This window comes from Eulemur rufifrons, chromosome 5 (assembly GCF_041146395.1).
Source record: "Eulemur rufifrons isolate Redbay chromosome 5, OSU_ERuf_1, whole genome shotgun sequence".
Taxonomy (NCBI): domain Eukaryota; kingdom Metazoa; phylum Chordata; class Mammalia; order Primates; family Lemuridae; genus Eulemur; species Eulemur rufifrons.
The window spans coordinates 34239333-34260442 of NC_090987.1; the positions used below are offsets into that span (position 1 = coordinate 34239333).

General features: G+C 37.4%; 1 protein-coding gene across 1 annotated transcript in view; it reads left to right on the top strand.

The window, feature by feature from the left end:
* The window catches only part of DSC3 (desmocollin 3), a 41892-nt gene extending 24996 nt beyond the window's left edge, over positions 1-16896 (top strand). Inside the window, exons 10-16 of the mRNA XM_069467845.1 lie at positions 3152-3408; positions 3521-3663; positions 4539-4763; positions 7013-7237; positions 9792-9913; positions 14307-14564; positions 16699-16896. Coding sequence (XP_069323946.1) covers positions 3152-3408; positions 3521-3663; positions 4539-4763; positions 7013-7237; positions 9792-9913; positions 14307-14564; positions 16699-16896 — 1428 coding nt within the window. The remainder of the gene's footprint in view (positions 1-3151; positions 3409-3520; positions 3664-4538; positions 4764-7012; positions 7238-9791; positions 9914-14306; positions 14565-16698) is intronic.
* Positions 16897-21110: the final 4214 nt, after the last annotated feature.

Genomic DNA, 21110 nt, shown 5'->3' on the forward strand with positions numbered 1-21110 from the left:
TATGTTATGTCTTCCTTTTCATGTTTTATCCAAACTCTTAGAAAATCTGAATTCATCACAGAGCTCCTTTAGTAGCCTCACTGGTCTTTGAAGGTATCTCATTCGTTTCCTTGAAAAAGAGTTGTGATTATGTAGTTAAGTTATATGTTTAGGTACTTTCTAGCATCAGTGAGTCACCTTTTATTTTAAAATCAAACACGCTGTATAATCATGGCATTTGAAATCCATCTATGTACCTAATGATGACTAACCTTTCACATACTGGTTAAAGAATGACATCATTATGTTGATAACTCTACAGAAATCTTTCTTTTACAATACCCTGGTTGTTTTTTCTTGTTAGTCAGAATTATGTTCAGTAGAAAAAATTAGCCGGGCATTGTGGCACACACCTGTAGTCCCAGCTATCTGGGAGACTGAGGCAGGAGGATCGCTTGAGCCCAGGAATTTGAGGTTGCAGTGAGCTATGACACCATTGCACTTCAGCTGGGGCAACAGAGCGAGACTCTGTCTCAAAAAAAAAAAAAATTATGTTCAAGAGAGGTGTACATGTTAATTCCTTCCTTTAAACCCTAAAAGGATTAAGTAATTAGTAGGCTGAACCAAGAATTGCTCAGGTATACTTCTTTTAGCTGAATAAAGCTTGAAAACATTATCTTGTTAATTGGTGTCTCTCATTATTGCATTATGTTGGCTGTTAACAAAAACCACATCATTTATTCTCTTCATTTGCCTGTGTGACAGCTTGAGAGATTACTAAGAACTATAGTATAAAGCACTTACTCTATGCCGTAGTCTTAACTGTCATTCTGACAACAGTTTTACAGAAGAGATATCTTAGTCTCAGAGAGATTAAGAAACTTTCCCAAAGTCACACAGCTAGGATGTAGTATAGACAGAATTTGCACCTAGGTCTCTTTGATTACAAGTATGTGCTCTTCAAGCATTATGTTAAATTGTTTTCCATACCTGTGTGGTTTCGGAAAGTTAGCCTCTGTATTAACTGTAAGATGGAAATAATACTTCTCTCCGCTTCCCTAATAGTTATTCAAATACAATAATGAAAGTAAAAGCACTTGGTAAACTGTAGGACGTTATTATTTAACTTTAAAAAGTTATACTGTGTTCTTGGGACTAGTGGTATAATTTTCCATAATAGGTAACTTTTCTGAAGCCATAGAGCGTGAGTGGATACAGTCGTTAGCTGAGTCCTGGGTGATCTTTCCATCTCAGTGTTTGCTGTCCATTTTAGCAGCAGCAGTGGTGCACATGGCCTCCAGTGAGGATGATATTATTCTCAGTTATTCTCAACCTGGAGAGTCCTCAGTTCCATCTCCACAATTATACATCTTTCTAGGGAGTTGTTAAAATCTCAGTGCAGATCTGGGATACTTTTGAACAATTTTTTTTTTTGTTCAAGTGATGAAACAAAAGCATACCCTGAGGTGGAAGAGAATTCACATGCTTTCATTAATCATTGGGATTTCATCTCACTAGATTTTTAGTCTTGCAGAGTTTTAAGTCACTAAGGCAATATCCATCTTAAGCCTTGAAAAATTGCACAAAGAAACTCTAAGGCTTTAGCAAGTAGCTCTGGATCGAATAGTTGCACCTCCTCCAGTGCAGCCGCTGTTCCCTAAATTTCCATCCATTTCTCATTGCCAACAGTTGCGCTGTATGATCACACCAACACATGTAATTTGTGAAGCCGTGTTCAGCAGCATCAAATAAACAGACATTAATATCTTTTCCCCCTCCTGACACTCCAGTTTCTGGGCTATTCGTAAAAATTAAAAAAGAGTTTCCCGTACATTTTGTGGATTCTAAAGGAATTTTCTTGACTTCTTAGTGGAGTCATGATATTAGTATCTCAATCTGTAAATACCTAGGTATGGGAAAATGTTTAAAACACTTTTCTTTTCACCAGTTTTGACTTTGTTCAATGTTTAGCCACTGACTGTTTTGATAAGCAGAAACCAAATCAAACCAGAAGTGCTTAGATTTTACAGTACAGTGTAAAATAGTGTTTTGCTTGATTTGCTATCAAAAAATCAATTTTAATCAAAGATTGATTTAAAAATCTTTAGAGACTGGTGAGCCCATTATTGTAGCACAGTATAACAGAGGGATTCTAGCGTGGCAGTGAAGGAAATGAACTCAGGCCAGATTACCTGGCTTCAAACTCAAATGATTATCTTTCTGCCTTAAGAAAAATCAGTTTATCTCCTTCTTCTCCAGTTTCCTGCTCTGTAAAACAAGGTTGATGATAATATCTATCTCATAATGGTGTGAGGATTCAATGAGTTTATCCCCGCTATGTAGAGTAGTGCTATATGCTGAATGATGATTAAAATTAAGCACATTTGATTTTTCTTACTCCTCGTGTATCCACTGTGAAAGTTTCATTGGATAAACTATAGACAATGCCAAGGTAGAATTCTCAAATGGTCAAAAGTGTAATTTTCATAAAAACAGGTAGTGAGCATGGTTAAAAATTTTATTTAGCTCATTCAAGAAGGAACTGGCAAAAAGACAAAGCAGATTCCCAAGAAGAAATGAGACTCTGGTTGGATTTTGACAAAAGGAAAAGCTGAAATGAGATGGCTCAGTTAGATACCTTATAGGGCAATTAAAAATAGACATTTGGAATATATTTTCTATCAGACAGAAAATAAAATCACTACACCTTTTCAGTTTTGTTAAAATCATCATCTAACCTTACAAGATTAAAACGCCTGGGTCATAGTCAATAGTAAATAGCAAGTCAAACAACAGTCCCTTCTCCTAGTTGGATGACACTTAGGCCAGCCTGTTAGACTGTGCTCTAAGCAGGGCCTTGAGAACACTTTCATCTGTTTACATTATTGCCAGGATCAGGATAATTTTCCTTAGTAAGAGTGAAATAAAAAAATATTTCGGAAATGTCGTTTCTGCAATTCTATAAAACCACTTGCAGAAACATTTGGACTGCACTTGCTAAAGGCTTAGCACGGGATCAGCTCTCTTTTTAGTAACGGATAAAGGTCAATGTTAACAAAACTTGAACATAGAATTTATGCAGCACTGTTCGTACTGGTAAAAGTTCACTTGCTATTTGAAATGCTGAATGTCTTTTATGCTGATGCTGATATACATGTACTTTATTTTAAAGCCACTGAATTATGAAGAAAACCATCAAGTGAACCTGGAAATTGGAGTAAGCAATGAAGTTCCCTTGACTAGAGATGTACCCAGAGTGACAGCCATGAACAGAGCCTTGGTTACAGTCCACGTGAAGGATCTGGATGAGGGGCCTGAATGCAGCCCTCAGGCCCAATATTTGCAGATTAAAGAAAACTTAGCAGTGGGGTCAAATATCAAAGGCTATAAGGCATATGACCCTGAAACTAAAAGTAGCAATGGTTTAAGGTACAAAGAAATCTATAACCACATACTAATAATGTATTTGTAATAACTGAGATAGTGACTTATTTCAAAACATTGTATAATGCTAAAGACTATTTTTATTTTTCATTATCAGGTATAAAATATTGCATGATCCTAAAGGGTGGCTCGCCATTGATGAAATTTCAGGGTCAATCACAACCTCCAAAATCCTGGACAGGGAAGCCATACCTCCCAAACATGGCTTATATAATATTACAGTCCTGGCAATAGACCAAGGTAAGAAAAAAAAAGTTTTAATCTGGTATTTTATAAAGGACTTGGTGAATAAAATGCAATTAATATTATGCAGAATTATTCTTGTGGTAAGTAGTATACGGAATTCTTTGAAATGACTTTAAAAACTCTGTTTCTGTCTGTCTTAATTGTCTAACAAGGTGAAGCTGCTTGGTGACAATAAGCCATGTTTTATTTATCTTTATATCCCCAGCATGGCAGGGCCTTAAATGCTCATATGTCTCTGTGTTAGGGGACAAATCTCGAACTAGATAAAATGGTCTCGTCAGACTCCTCCACATCCCTTTGTGTCACTTTAAATTGAGCCTCTAAATAGTTCAGCTCATTATTAGGTCAAAATGATCTTTTCCTTGAGTTCTGTTCCTTAAAGTAGCCTAGAATTTCTCAACCCCGGCTTCATATTAAAATAAAACTGTCAATCTATAGACATTTCCTTAGACTAAGTGAATCAGAATCTCTGATTGTGGAGCCTGGGAGCCATATATTTAAAAAAATATTCCTAAGTGGTTTGAACGTGTATCAAGATTAGAATAACTTGTATGCAGCGACTTTACTGCTCATTAACATCCGCACCGGGAACCCAAGGAAAGAGTTTGAAATTCAGACATTTATTTTTATTATTTGGTAGTAATTCTGGTCAAACGTAGATTGGCAATTGTATCTGATATTATCGACAGCAGTAATCATTTTAGATTACCTGATTTCATTTATCCATCTATATTCTTATTTATTTACTATTTCCTGTAATAATCAAAGTTTATTAAAAATACGTATCACACATAGAATACAATTGACTTTCTTTAAGAAACTGTGAAACAATTTAAAAATAACGCTTAAGCTTGTTCATTTCTTCTTAGATGGTAGATCATGTACTGGAACACTTGCTGTGAACATTGAAGATGTGAATGATAATGCACCAGAAATACTTCAAGATTATCTGACGATTTGCAAACCAAAGATGGGGTACACCGACATTTCAGCTGTCGATCCCGATGAACCTGTCCATGGAGCTCCATTTTATTTCAGTTTGTCAAACCCCTCCCCAGAAATCAACAGACTATGGACTCTCACCAAAGTTAACGGTATTTAATCAAAAATGATGATTTATATGCTCTGAAATAACTGAGAATAACTAGAGAATGGATTTACTTGTTTACTTACACAAAGCATAAAGTACAATTGATTCTCATTAATGTATTTTAGAAGGTTAAATTAACCTTACAAATATTATATGGGGACAGTGTTATAGATTGTGTACAAAATGAAGGAAATCGTAATTTTTATGAAGGCAAAATTTACATTTACAACAAAGACAAAAAAGTTTTGTTACAATATTGGGCAGTTTTATACTTTTTTCGTTGTGTTGTTAAAGTAATACCAGTGAGGTGAGGAGAGACCAGATACCAGTGCGGTGAGGAGAGACCAGAAGGTGTGCAGTGTAAATTGTATTGTAAGCTGACTTTGGAAGTGAGGAATCTGGGTGCATGGGACAAACACTCTGTGAAGTTTCTGGAAGTGAGCTTGGTGGGATATGGGAAGGGATCGCATTGGAGCTTTCAGGGACTGTCCCCTACAAGAGCAGTTTCCGGGGGATGTGGTATTCCGTATTTCATTCACACTCCACTCCGTTGTTTTGTTACCATGTCATGCTCTTCATGCAGCTGGACTTTTGTGTGTACTGCCCCGTCTACTTAGAATACCTTTTTTTCCCCCATTTCTCAGCTTGATATTAATTCATAATATTTATGAGCACCTACTATCTATTGGGCACTGTTCCAGATCCTGAGGATTTACATAGAGATGAACAAGATAGACACAACCCCAGCTAAGATGCCCAACTTCTGAAGTTTTTTTTGAAGTGGAAAGAGTGGCACTTTGACCTTTTGCTATCTGTGCTATAGCACCTTTCTTGTTGTATTATCATCTCATGACTTCTCTCCTCCAGTACATGAGTTTCTCAGAACATTTGCAACTTGTCTTTACATTTCCAGCACCTAGCCTAGTGCTTATCAGATACTAACTGCTTCATAAATGTTTGCTTAATCAATAATTAACTAATAATATGCATAAAAGAAGAAACATACTAGGGGAATAAGTATATCAGTGTCATTAGAATGTCCAAGGTTTTAGTAAGAATGTAAGAGTTTGGGTGGGAAGAAGGGTGGCATCTGGTGGTGAAAGGCCTATGTGCCAGGCTGGGGAGACCGACCTTTGCACAGTAGGTGACAGTAGCTATGCACGGGGAATGTGCAAGTAAGGCAGTGCCATTCCCAGATCTCTGTCTTTTAAAGGTGGCATTGTTGACAGTCAGGAGGACAATTTGAAGAGGGCAGAATTGAGTGAAGGAAGATCAGAGCTGATAAACTACAGTGAATAACTAAGACCTGACTGTGGGTCCGCTTGTGGTCTTGAGGGAGGAGAGGAACCTGAAGGATCTTACCTTAGACATAATGTGGTATTGAAGGGTCCTAAATAAACCCAAGTCATAATTCATATTCCCCTGAGGAGCTTTCAGGTATGAGGTGCAGACAAAATCTTTGAAGTCCTTATAGCTACACCAGTGCAGTTAATCAAGGTTTAGAAATCCCAGATGACTTCCAGGATGTACATTGTGCTACTCTGCCATTTTAACTAGTCTATTACAACATCATGGATGTTGTAATTGTCATTGAAGGTCTGTGGAGCTTTTGGTCAGTTGATAAGAAGGTCACTAAAATAAGGTATCAAGACTACTGGGGGACATTGACTATCACAGTTATGATATAGATGTACCCGTTTTTTGTGTAAGCCCAAAACTAGCCTGAGTGACATTAATTAGCTTTCTGGTATTGAATTTACTTCCAGATGCAAGGCATTAATTGTAAAAAATCTATTGTGCTCTGAAAAATTACCTTATCCATTAGAATAATGGACAGATACTAGAAGGTCAATGGATAAGAGAATGTGAATTTCTGGCACCCTTTTTGTGTACCTGAAGGTGTTAATTCTTTATGAATATATAAACTGGTACTAAAGAAAAATGCTTTAACTGTATATTAAGAGCCAACCTAGCATTATTAGTTTGTGTAGGATAAAAAATGTTAAATATTGCCACATACTACTGGGTCATTCCAATGCCAAATTATTTCTTTAGGGCTCTCTTCTAAAGAGTTACAAGGGGCAACCCAGATAAGGTAATTATCAGTGCTTGAAAAGGTTGAACATAGTTCTCCCTTTCTCTTTATTTTCATGTGACAGGCAGTTCCTTGAGAGTGGTGCACGTGTGGTGAAATAGATGCTAAGGGAGGAATAAATGATCACTGAAAAATAAACTGCTTAAATCTTCTTTCAGATACAGCTGCCCGTCTTTCGTATCAGAAAAATGCCCAATTTCAAGAATACACTATTCCCGTTACTGTAAAAGATAGAGCAGGTCAATCTGCCACGAAAATCTTGAGAGTTAATCTGTGTGATTGTACTCATCCAAGTCAGTGTCGCTTGGCTACAAGGAGTGCAGGAGTCGTACTTGGAAAATGGGCAATCCTTGCGATACTACTGGGAATAGCACTACTATTTTGTAAGTACTTTCACTTACTAGAAGTCAAAATGTATAATAAAATATCTGGATGCAGGAAACGGTCTTTTCCAAGGAAACCGGTCCAAGCATCCACAGGTGTGAGTCCCTTTACAAGTTCCTTTTGTGTTATTAATATTATATGAATTCTGTTTGAATATTTTCTGTGGAAGGGAACATGATCCTTCTTGTGATACAAGATGTTCTAATTGGGCAGAATTGTTGAAAATTCCTTAGATTGTACTGAATCTGTCGAATGAATAGGTTTTATTTCTTGGTTCCAGTGCTATCCCTTTTAGGGCTAAATAGAGCAATCTAAAACTTCTGCTATATGAACATCCACTAAAAGCCATGTCCATTTCATGTCTTCTCACCATCTGGTCACAGGCTTATGGGAGATGTTCACTTCATAGCAATGTCTCTTCTTGGATATATCTTTCCAATTTTAAATTCTGTGACCCTTCTTCTTGCCACATATGTTGTTCCCAGTGATGCCATGTTTATTCCTCTTCAGTCCTCCAGCCTAGACTAGCTTTGTTTTGTGACAGGAGTAGAACTTAAGAGCAAGACAAAGAAACCAGACTGCCTGAGTGTGAACCTCAGCTTCATCCCTTGCAAGCCACAGGACTTGGGGCAAGTTACTTAACTGTGCTTCAAGTTTCCTCACTTGTAAAAGGGGATAATTGTATCAATAGTAGCCTACTGTATGGGGTAGCGCTGAGGATTGAGTTAATGCATGTGAAGTGCTTAGAACAGTGCATGGTAAATTTCTAATGTATTCATTATTTTTCATCAACTCAACAAAATAAATATATATTGAACACCTACTGTAGGCCAGAAACTGTTCCAGGTGCTTGGAATTCAAGTGTGAACAAAATAAACATAATTTTTAAAAAACAAACAAAAATAAGCAATCTCCATTGTGATAGTAAATGAATAAATAAATTCAATGTTATGGAGGAAAAAAAAAATAGAGCAAAATAATTAGGATCTGTAGTGCTGTGGGGTGTGTGTTAGAGCAGCAGTCCCCACCTCTTTGGCACCAGAGGGACAAGTTTCTTGGAAGATAATTTTCCACCGCGGGGGTGGGGCATGGACAGAGCTCAGGCCCTGATACCAGCAATGGGGAGTGGCTGTAAATACAGACGAAGCTTCCCTCGCTTGGCCACCACTCACACCTCCCGCTGTGTGACCCCAGTTTCTAAGTTTCATGAAAGATAATTTTTCCACTGGCCGGTGTGTGGGGGGGTTGGGGTGGTTGTGTGAAGGGTGGAGGGACGGAGAGGTGAGGGACTGGGGGTAGGAGGGGGAGGGGTGGGGGATTTGGTGGGGACAGGCAGGGAGGGAAGCGGATCTCTGCGGCCGGTCCCTAACAGGCCACAGATTAGTACCGGTCCTCGGCTCAGGGGTTGGGGACTGCAGTGTTAGAGTATTGGTGCCAGTCAATAGATAATTGACCTGAGAAGGTTATCTTTGGTGATTTGGGGAAGAGGTGAGTCGGGCATGTGGAATACCTGGGGGAAGAGCCAGCTTTCAATCAGAGAGGGAAGTCAATGCAAAGGCCCTAATTTGGGGGGATTATGTCTGGAGAAATCAAGGAATGGCAGGGAGATCAGTGTGCCTAGAGAGTAGTGGGTGAGGGGAAGAGGATTAGGGAATGGAACCAGAAAAGTAGCCCTGGGCCATATAGAGCAGACAAGGGTTGGGACACTTTTTCTGTAAAGGACCAGATGGTATCTATTTTAAGCTTTGCAGGTCACGTGTTTTTCATTGTAATCTATCAAACCTGCCCTTGAAATAAGAAAGCAGCCATAGAAATTATGTAAATGACGGGCACTATGTGGATGTGTTACAATAGAACTTTATATATGGATGCAAAAATTTGAATTTCATGTCATTTTCTCATGTCATGAACTATTTTTTTTCTTTTGTTTTTTTTCAACCATTTAAAATCCAATCTTAGCTCATGGACCATACAAAAATATGTAGTGGGCTGTATTTGGGGGTGTATGATACAGGGTCTTTTAGATCATTGGGAAGAATTGTTGTCATTAAAGGTTGGTTTAATTATCACATATTTTCTATTTTCCACAATTATGATGGAAATAAAAATTCTGAAAAGACAAGATACTAAGTAGGTTCAATTAAAATATTTGGAGATTAGTCTAGGAAATAAAGTCTGTTTTTTCATGTTTTTGTATAGACAGATCATCCTTTTGGGAATCAGTGAAACTTTTCAGAGTCTTTGTCTTAAATAAATGTCAGTGATTTTTTTTTTTTTTTTTTTTGGTATTACTTAACTCATGATTCTAAGGACTTTTCCATTATGGGAAGAATTCACACTCTTAATAGAGAAAGATATGATAAAAAATATATGATTGCTTCACATTGTAAAATATAAGCAAAACTGTGGCGTGTTAATTTGGAAAGGCCAAGAAAATTCATAGGAAAGCTTCGTGACTTTATTTACCTCTGGTGACCCTTAGGTCATAAGAAATAAAGGATGATTATTTTATTCTATGGATGATTAAATTAAAATTTTTTTTCTTTTACCCAGCTGTATTGCTAACTTTAGTATGTGGAGTTATTGGTACAAAAAAAACCAAGCGTCTTCCTGAAGATTTAGCACAGCAAAACTTAATTATCTCAAACACAGAAGCACCTGGAGATGATAGAGTGGTAAGTAATTTTTTAATGAATATTTATCTGTATCTTCCATAATTTTTTTAACTCATCCTCATGAACTTACTTCAAAATTTAGGAGTTAATTTATATTTTTAATTGGGTCAGATTTTGTAGGAATAAATATTCTGCCAATATTCAATTGTTTATGTAGTGGTAATTTATTAAACTTCTTAACCCTGATGTATTATTTTAGTTATCTTTTTTCTACTCTCTAGTGTTATGATTTAAAACTTGTTCTTTGATTTTGTGAGTTTATTATAACAATAATTTTTTTGGCTGCTCTCTACATTGTGTATTTTCAGAGAGTGTTTGTTTATCTAACTCTTTGACCATTTATAATAGAAAAAAAACTTTCTAAAATTTCTCAAGATAACTAGGAAAATGTCAAAGAGATATATGTAAAAAAATGGGAGAGGGGTTTGGAAGATTTCTGCTAATCTTTCCTTATATATTTTTTGGGACCTCTGAGGTGCTTGGTTCCATGCTTCTTGTTTTGTGAAAAATACATATAAGAAAAGCACTTAGAAGGCATGTTCTCTCCTCAAAGAGGTTTAAATTCATTTATGAGAAATAGAATCTACTTTTATGGAGAAGAGAAATAGGAACATGACTATAAACCAACATGATAAAGCACTGTCAAGTTCAAAGATACTTAGGGTACACAAGCACACTCACGGAGTTTGGAGGAAGGCTGGGGAAAGGGGCACCGCTCACTTCTGTAACTTAAAGGATAAGGAGAGTTTGAAAGTGAAGAGATGGTGGAATAGCTAATGAGGAAGAAAGCAGCCTAACGAATAAGAAAGGCGATGACAAAGTTTAGGGACTGTCTAACAAATAATATATAAATTGGTTAAGAATGGAAGGAATCATGTGTTGGAACAGAAGCTTGAAATTTATGTCAGGCATTAGAGGAGAGGATATTAGCGGGAAGTGGGAGATGGGACCTTCCTACGCTGCACGAAAGATGTTGGATTTATTCTCTTGATAAGGGAGAGCCAGGCAGGGCTTTTCTGCCAGAGAGTGGTCTAATGCAAGCAGGGTGACGCTGAGTCAGTAGGGGGATTAATAAGAATAGGAAGATATTAGGGTTGGGGAAGATGGAGACTTAGGACCTTTTGATAGTTGGAGCATGAGATAATTCTACTAGGATGATGGTAATTGTATTATTGAGATAGGGATGAATAGGAAATATTTTAAAGATATAAACGATAAGGTTGTTGACTGACTGAACTTGAGGAACAACATAAAAGGCGGAGTAGAAGTGGCAGAGGCTATAGCCAGGGACGATGACTACGTATCAGTCTTTTTCTGTATCTCAGGGTGAAGATGCCTTTCTTATTCGCTATTTCTCTCTTTCAACTCCTCCCCACCATCACACAAAATCATAGCACATCTGTGCTTGACATGTCTGCGTGTGGAACCCTGCGATTGTCTTTCCAGTCAGAAAATAGGTTTAGTCCCTTGATAGTCCTTGATTCATTGTAAGTTCTTACTTTATATATAAAAATGGAAAGAGTGACTTTATTTGTCCTTTGCCATTGGGTGTTAGAGCTGATGGTATTGATTGGCCACTTCACCATGTTCACCTCTTCTCTTTTAGGAATACTTCTAAAAAGGGACTGGAATTATTAATTTATACAAAAAGATAATATGCAAGTTTTTCCAAACCACAACAAAATTTCATAATGACTATATAAACTCATTTTAATATAATGAGTAAAGATGATGATTTTAGTTCTGGGTCTGAGTTTCAACTGAAGGTATTCATATGGGGTTAGGAGTTGGGTGAAAAATCTGAAAAAGGAAGTCTGGAAATTGCTGACATGGATAAGGAGTTGTTGATACTTAGTGAGAATATACTTTGGGGAATGCAGGATATGGATGTAGGGAGGAAAGAACAGAGAAGAGAGTGTAAAAGCTAGTTCTGTGGGCTTTGGCATCGGTTTTGGTTTATTTTCAATTTCCCTTTCATTAGCTTAGAAATATTATCTCTGAAAATGTATTCATTATGGCAAAATTATACTATCAAGGAGATTTAATAATCAGGATGTTTTCAATAGAATTTTACTGTATCAGCAACCTAAGTAAAAATATAGCGTAGCACTGCCACCACATGGCTACTTTTCAATTCTATTTTCTGATATTATTTTCTAAGGCGATGAGATAGTACGTATGACTTTTGTAGATATAGTTCAGGTTCAGGAAATCATCTGAACTTGAAAAATCCTCCAGTTTAGTTAGAGATTCTGCATTTTCAATAGAAAAAATTTAAATTGATAAGAAGATGGCACAATGGAACCTGAATATAATGGAAGTTCTTGTCATGAAAGTAACATAGTGACTTATAATGAAAACAGACATGCTGAAATCACCACTATAACTAAACTTCTGTCCTAGGGCCCAGAGGGTTGGACTGAAGTTCCAATATTAAGTTAATGTTTAATCAAGTCCTTTTCATTTTCAGGCATTTCCTCGACTCTTTGTCATCCTCTAGTTCCCTCCATATCTCTCTTTTTCTTTGGAACTGAACTTTTTGAAAGAACAATTCTCTATAACATTATTTCCTGTTCACTCAGGACTCCTTGGAAATTCTTTTGACAAAGATCACCAGTGGCCACTCTAACAGGCTTGAATCCAAAAGGCTCTTACTTTATTGGAACTTGTTTTTATCTTGCTCTGATTTTTTTTTTAACATCATGGACCACTGTCTCCTTACTGTGTTTTCTCTGCATGGCTTCCATCCTGCCTCTGTAGTCTCTCTGTTATCTCAGTGTCTGTTCAGATCACTTCTGTCACAGCTGTATTTCTCCTTACGTGCCCCTCAAAACATGATTTTTCTCATGCTTTTCTTTTTTTTCTTTACAGTTTTCCCTGGATATCTTATCTGTTCCCGTGGCTTCCACTATCACCTATTTGGTAGTGACTCTGCTCTCTCACCTGAGCTCCAAATGTACATACTCATATATTCATCTGGGACATCCTGTGTGTTTCTCAAGTTTATCACGTCCAAAATTGAATTGCTCACCCTTCTCTTGCCCACAAGCACATCTTTCGTCCCTATGTTAGTGATTTGCACTGTCTGTCTAGTTGCCAAAGTAGAACACAAAAGAATAATTCCTGGCTCTGCCCTTTGCTGCCTCATTCCTCTGGCCACCAGTAGACTCTCTGAAAAGCCCCTCCACTTCTTTCAGTCATCACTGCTTCTGCCTTGGCGTAGGTCCTCATCATTTCTCACCTGGAATAATTTAGTGACCTCATCTGAGCTCCATGACACTAAATTTTTCTTCCACATTACTGCCGAGAATGACATTTTGAAAATATGTTCCTGTCTGTAATAAGTTAAAATGCTTCATGGTCCTCATAATCTTCATGATAAAGTCTTAATTTGTTAGCATGGTATATACATCTTTATATCCTCTGATCTTTTATAACCTCTTCAGCCTCTTCCCTCTCTCTCTCTCTCTCTCTCTCTGTCCCCTCTGTGATAGCCGTTCTCCACTGATTAAAGTTGAGGACCTCGAAGTGCCTTGCTTGCCTTTGCCTCCAGACCTTCCTGCAGGCATTGCATTCTTCCTCCCTCTTGTCCTGGTCTTCAGTCCCTCAGCTCAGGGTTGTCCCAGCCTACTCCACTTACCCTCTCAGGGTTTGAATTTTAATGCTCTACCTCTGTGCTCCTGTAGCATTCTGTGCTCATCGATGTAGCAATCACTTTCTTAAAATAATTATCTCTTCTTCTGCCTCATCGGAATAAGCACTTCTTGGAGCCATGAGGGACCATGCCTGTCTTTATATCCCTGTGCTTTTGCATCTGCTATAATTTGAATGTGTCCGCCAAAGTTCATGTGCTGGAAACTTAATCCCCAATGCAACAGGGCCGAGAGGTGGGACCTTTAAGACGTGATTAGGTCATGAGGGCTCTGCTCTCATGAATGGATTGATGTCCTTATTGTGGGAGTGGTTTCATTATTGTGAGAGTTTGTTATAAAAGTGAGTTTGGCCACCTCTTGCTCCTCTCTCTCTCTCTCTTTCTCTCGCTCTCTCGCTCTTGCTGTCACTCTCTTCTCTCTTGCCCTTCTACCTTCTGCCATGAGATGACACAGCATGGGCCCTTGCCAGATGTGGGCCCCTCAGTCTTGGCCTTCCAGTCTCCAGAACCGTAAGAAATAAATCTCTGTTCTTTATAAATAACCCAGCCTCAAGTATTCTGTGATAACAGCACAGAACTAAGAGGTGTCTGGACACATAATTAGAAACTGATAGATGTCTGTTGAATGCATGAAGAAATGAGTGAATGAATAAAAGGTTGAATAAATGTTCTCTTTCTTTTGCCTTCTTGTAGCTAGTTGCCATCCATTTCCTCTCAACATGAATGGTTTTATTTTTTCAGTGTTCTGCCAATGGATTCACGACCCACACTGCCAACAACTGTAGCCAAGGTTTTTGTGGTACTATGGGGTCAGGAACCAGAAATGGAGGACAGGAGTCCATTGAAATGGTGAGAGGAGGACACCAGACCTTGGAATCCTGCCGGGGAGCTGGGCACCATCACACCCTGGACTCCTGCAGGGGAGGACACACGGAGGTGGACAACTGCAGATACAACTACTCGGAGTGGCACAGTTTCACTCAGCCCCATCTCTGTGAGGTGAGTTTCCTTAGGTGTTTTGATCTTAAGTTTAAATATCCAAGTGCAGAACAATAGGACATTGAAATTATCATACATTTTCAGAAACTGCTTTTCTAGATTTTTCGATGTTCCCTCTCTTGCTTGCTCTGGTCGTTTTTCTATGCTCTTTGATTTTGTTACATTACTAATTTAAAAGAGATTTTATTTCATCTGTCATATTTCACTTAATTTCTAAAATCTCATAAAAATTGAAGGTTTCTAATGTCTTTCACTAAAGTTTCCTTTTTAGATGTGCCTTTACCTCATAAATATAGAAGAATATGATACAGAAGAATGTGAAAAAAAATTATCACAAACTTTCCAAATCAAATCTGTATTTCTCTGTGAAAACACAAACATCTGAATACAGTTTTAGAAATTCCATATAACATATGACAATTTTTTTATTTTATTGCAAATTGACACAATAATTGTATATATTTATGAGGTACAAAGCAATGTTATGGTATATGTATACAATGTAGAATGATTAAGTCAAGCTTATTAACATATCTAGCACCTCAAATACTTATTTTTTGTGATGAAAACATTTGAAATTTATTCTCTTACCAATTTCTAAATGTACAATATGCTATTATTAACTATCGTCACCATTATATGAAATATTTTTGATATATAAAGCACCATACAAATATGAAGTGTTTTGATTCAGAGGAGAGCAACAATGTGAAAGAAAGTGGGGATTAAATAAAGAATTCTCAGCCCACATCAAAATCCCCTGGAAGTTTTTAAAAAATACGAAAGCTTTGACTCCACCCTGAAAGATTCTAATTTAATTGATTTGGCTTTTTTTTTTCTTTTTAAAAATTTCTCCGGTGAGTCAAGTGTTCAGCTAGGTTAGTGAGCCACTGGATTAGATATTCTTCTGTTTCTAAATTTTCACCTTTTTTATCAGAGGATCCCAGTGCCAATGTAGCACGAACACTGCGCCAGAAGCCCTTACTGCTTGCATGGACTACAGATGGGCAATATTCTGTGATAGGGCTGTAGCTTATCATATATCCATAGCATTTTTTTTTTTTTTGGTCAAATTCCAATGTTAATCCTTTTTCTATTTTTAAACAGTCAGTATTCATGTAAGATCAGATTGAGATGGAGAGAAGCTTAAGTCACACTCTTAGGAGTGTCCTTCAATATGCACATCAGGTAATGGGAGGTAAAGCTGTCAAGGTCGTGAAGAAAGACACTTGATAACTTAAGCTGTGCAAGTGAGCTCCAGTGTAGCTAGAGAACACTCAGGTGAGGACACTCAGGTGAGGTAAGGGAGGTGGCACAGAAGTTTGACAAGTTGGCAGACAGGCCAGTGGCAGACAGGGTAGATGTGGGCAAATGCTTGGCCTCTTCATTACAAAAGCCCAGTTTTTGCAGGGTGGGTTATTTTGATCACTTTCAAGTTCACTAAATTATTTTGTGCATCTCAATATGTTGCCATATTTTGGCTATCTTGGAAACTTGATTCCAAAGGGAATGTGGTAATTCTTACCTACTTTATAATTGCATATAATAGCAATTTTAGTTACCATTTATTGTACATTTAATATGTGCTGGGCATAATAAGCACATTTTATGCATTATTATATCATCATTAGTTTCCAAAATAATCCTGTGAAACGGTCACTGTCTGCATTCTCATTTTAGATTTGAGAAGAGTGAGATTTAAAGATGTTGAGTAACTTGCACAAAGTCATATAGCTAGTTGGAAAAGCTGGAGCCTTGACTCAAAACCAGGACTGTTGGATATCCAATCTCAAATTCCTAAACATTATGCCTTTTGTCTCTGTTTTGTAGACTAGCCTGACTTCCTAGACATAAAATTTAGGCATAAACATTTAATAATAACTTGTATGTACTTAAAGATAACATTTGTATACATAATTTTTATTTATATGGATTACTAGAAATGTAAAATATACTGACTTTATGCTATGATTATGATAGAGACCAATCATGTGCATTTTTTGTGTGTAGGAATCCATTAGAGGACACACTGGTTAAAAATTAAACATGAAAGGTAAATAAAAAATACATTTTATGTTCATATGCTTAAGTTGTTGAAAACAATAATGCAATTCATTTTTTTTTAATTTTACAGAAATTACATCTATGCAATCAGAATGAACAACATGTGCCATCTCAAGATTATGTCCTTACATATAACTATGAAGGAAGAGGATCTCCAGCTGGTTCTGTAGGCTGCTGCAGTGAAAAACAGGAAGAAGACGGCCTTGATTTTTTAAATAATTTGGAACCCAAATTTATGGCATTAGTAGAAGCATGCACCAAGAGATAGTATCAGAGTGCACAATTAAGTCTTTCCCAGACATTCTGGTGGTTTCCCAAAATAATATTGTGAAGTTAAATTACAGCATATATATATAATGAATATTTTGTCAACTCTGAATTATGCTACTCACCAATTTATAATTTTGAAGCAATTTGTTGCTTATCTTGTTCAAGAAGTACAAAATGTTAACATAGACAGTTAGTCTCATATTGCAGCATTGGAATTAAGGTCTATAAAGGATCTGCTGTTCTTTATAGATATTTTCCGAACAACTATGTTGGGTAAATACTAGTCCAACAATAGCTAAGCTATGCTAATATCACATTATTATATACTCATTTCAAGTGATAGTTTAAAAAAATAGACAAGAAATAATAAGTATCACTGTTTGAAGAAAGTTTTGGGAGAGAAACAATTAATACTAAATTAAACTAAAAATATTGCAGCTTATGAAAAATTGGTATCAGCCCTCCCCCTACCCCACTTCCAAATTCTTCATTCGACTTTGGAGGCAAAATTTATTGCGCTAGCCCATGGAGTGGCAATTTTCTGTAGGAATATAGTTTGAAATGAATATGTATGTGTATAAAATTATTGATTGATGCAACATTTAAAATGAAAAGAAAGAGGAAAATGGCAATAACTTAAAATGAGGCTGGGTATGGTTTGTCCGAAAGTAGGGATTCAAGGTTTAAAAAAGAGAGTTTCTTAGGCCTAGTTCTTACATACTGCGTGATAACTGAGCATATCAGGAAATAATTCATGTCCATTCGTGTAATTTGTTTAAACTTGTAAACAAATTCAACTTTTCTGGTTTCTATGGGAAGAAAAGAGGGAACCACATGGAACAGTAGATTTGCTTTGCAGTCTTTTTAAAGATTTATTTTTGTACCCACAAGTTAGTAGCAAACTGAAAGTACCTGCCACAGGTAGGGCTCCCTGCTTTCTGGTTGCAAGATTCCAGAGATGAGGTATTTTTCTTGGGACCTAATACTAAAAACTTTTTTAAACCTATTATATCTTCTATTACCATTTTCTCTCTCTTTTTTATTGACCAACATTTTTTAAATTTAGAGCCAAATAATCACGTCCTCTCAGAGAGCTAAAGGGAGTTGGGGGGGAAATCTTGCTGAAATTGTCGTGTGAGGAGTGATTGTTCTCAGACCCAAGCCCACAAAACCCTTTACAGCTTACACAGTGTTTTTTTTTATTTGTTTGTTGGGTTTTTTTTTTGTTTGTTTTTTTCCATTTCTTTTCTTTCTTTTTTTTGAGACAGAGTCTCACTCTGTCACCCAGACTGGACTGCAGGGGTGTGATCATAGCTCACTGCAGTCTCGAACTCCTTGGCTCAAGTGATCCTCCTGCTTCAGCCTCCTAAGTAGATGGGACTACAGGTACGTGCTACTGTGCTGGCTATTTTTTTTTTTTTTTTTTAGAGATGGGGTCTTGCTATGTTGTCCAGGCTGGTCTTGAACTCCTGGCCTCAAGCTCTCTTCCCACCTCAGCCTCTTAATGTGCTGGGATTACGTGGGAGAGCTACCAAGCCTGGCCTACACCATGCTCTAATATGGGCCTGGGAACTGCAGAATTTCATTTTCCTCATTGTCCTGTTTTAGAGTGGCATTGGTATCATTCAAGGAATTCCAGGACTCAAGGGCTCCCTTCTTTCAGCTCACTGCCACCATTGCCATAACACCTTCAACCAAGATTCCTTTAGGTGGCTAATACTCCAGATTTTCAGTCATCCTTCAGTGTGAATTAATTTTTATCAGTTTGCTTTCTTACAAGAAATTTTAAAATAATAGAAGAAATAGACATTTTTAATGCGGGAAAGAAAAAGATTGAGTTTCCATTTTGGAACACAGGGAACTTTGGGAGAAGGCAGCCCAAGCTGGGTATTGGAGGAGTCAGAGAGCAACATGAAGACCCAGGCCCTCCATGGCAGGGAGAGAGGCCAAGAAGGGATGTGATAATTTTCCTGAAGCCCAGCCCTGCCTTTTGCTTCTTTTCCCAGGCCAGTGGCAGCTGCCATTCAATTTTGGTGAAGTATCAGCCAACCCCTTCTCCATGCCTCACCTTATGTGGAGTGAGGAATGTAGGAGATGAGAGCTGACCACATACTGAGTCCAAAGGCATGTGCAGGGCGGGCCTGGACTGGGTGTGCAGAACAAACAGGCATTCGTGGGAAAGGCCGGATTCCTTCCCCTGCCCTCTGGGCGTTAAGAAGGTCTTCAATTAAATGTGTATCTAAAATCCTGATTTGATTGTACATTGTCTGTTTTCTAATTTGCCCCTAAAATCTAGGTGTTTTTAGACTTAGACTTTTAAAAGGGTAATTTTCCTTTTTAAGTCTCCTTAGTTTAATGGTATCATTTTTAACATGTAAAAGTTTGATCATATGAATTGGGTCAATCTTGTCATATCCGACTAAAACAGAGTGGAGCCAGGGAGAAAAAGAACTCAGGGCACCTAACATCGCTCCAAGAATGTAAGTCTCTGCAAACTTCATTGCTGAAATTGCCTGCTGTAACCTGAAACCAATTTTGTCTAAGGGCTACCAAAACAACCTGCTGTGGTTTATCTCACCGCCAGTCAAAACCTGCCAGCTCCCAAGACCTTAGGCGTGCCAGTGAACTTGCTCAAAGAACAATACGTAACATTTCCCTTTTTATAAAACCTCTAATCTTCACTTTGCTCTTCGGACGTTCTGAAGACCATTTGATCTGTGTGTATGCCCCAAATTGCATTTCATTCCTGCCTAATAAAAGTTTTATAAATTTTAGAGATTTGTCTATTTTATTTGACTTTGAAACATGTAGTATTATTCTTTCCTTATATGTGTAAGGTGAAAATTATGCTATTGTAGTGTGAAAGGAAATATCTTTTTAAAATTTTCATTTTTTTCCCAAGTGAATGATCTTCAATTTTTTCATGTAAATTGACAGGTTGTTTTTTCTTATTTTCATAAGGTAGCAGTTAGCTGCCTAAATGTAGTGGGGTTTGTTTTGCAATGCTTTAAACGGACTTTAATTTTGCTATTAAAAGAAGTTACTTTGCTTGTAAAGAAACGTGGGCAAGTTAAAACACGTAAAAGTTGGATGTATAAAGTCATATGTAGAGATATAGGATGTAATAAAACAATGTTAACTTCGTTTCTTGTCTTTGCTGTATTTAGAGATTAAATCATTCCAAGGTGATCATGTTGCAAAATTGTGCTTAAGGCTGTCGTGGAAATAGAAATCCTCAATAATGTCTTTGTTATATTAGTGGGGGATATGTTAGAGAATGGGTCTGTGGGGTGGGCAACCTGCAGCCGGAAAGGGCACACGTGGCCCTCTGGATCCCCAAGGGTGGCCCCTCAAGGGCTGCACTCCAGGATCCAGAAGCTCACATGTGGCCCCAAGGCAGCAAGTTCCTCACCCGTTGAATTAATATTGAATTTTGATTAGGTATAGAAGGTAGTAGAAGGTGGTTGTAACTGCTGAGTATTGCAGAAATAGTACACTGATACGGAAGTTTTACTTTAAGGAGCATTGTAGTCAAGAGAAAGAATGATAAGTTAAAAAAAAAAAATCAGGCAATGTTCCAGTCTCGATTTTGCCACTTACAGGGTAGATAATGCCTGAGCACCAATCTCAAGATTATCCAACCAAATAAGGCACTGTGTGCTTCACAGTGAAGCTTTTCCCCATGTATGAGTGTACTCTCCCACAAATGTAAGGCTGACCATTTTAAAAATGTATTAGTTACATCAAAAGCCTTAAATTTTAATATCTGTACCACAATTTTAGTTCCAGGAATTTTATGGTGACCATTATTTTTGTGTGTGGCTTCAAGAATGTTCATTGGATGTTTGTTTGTAGTAGCAAAACACTGGACAAATTCCAAGTGTCCAGCAGTATTGATTTGGTTGAATATTGGGTCCTAATGGCTGAGAAGCATGGGTCCTAGAGCCGTCATGCTTGGCTGTGAATCCTGGATCTGCCACTTACTTGCTGTGTGAAGTTAGAAAGACTACTTATTCCCTCTCTTAGTTTTCTCATCTTTAAAATCAGAATAACAATACCAACTTCATGGGATTGTTGGGATGATTAAATCTGTTATTAATATATTTAAAGCACATAGAACATTGCCTGCACACAGTAGAAGAATTGTATATAGTCAGTGAAATTAGGTAGTTGGATATACTATAAAACAATACCTAATCTCTTTAGGGAAAA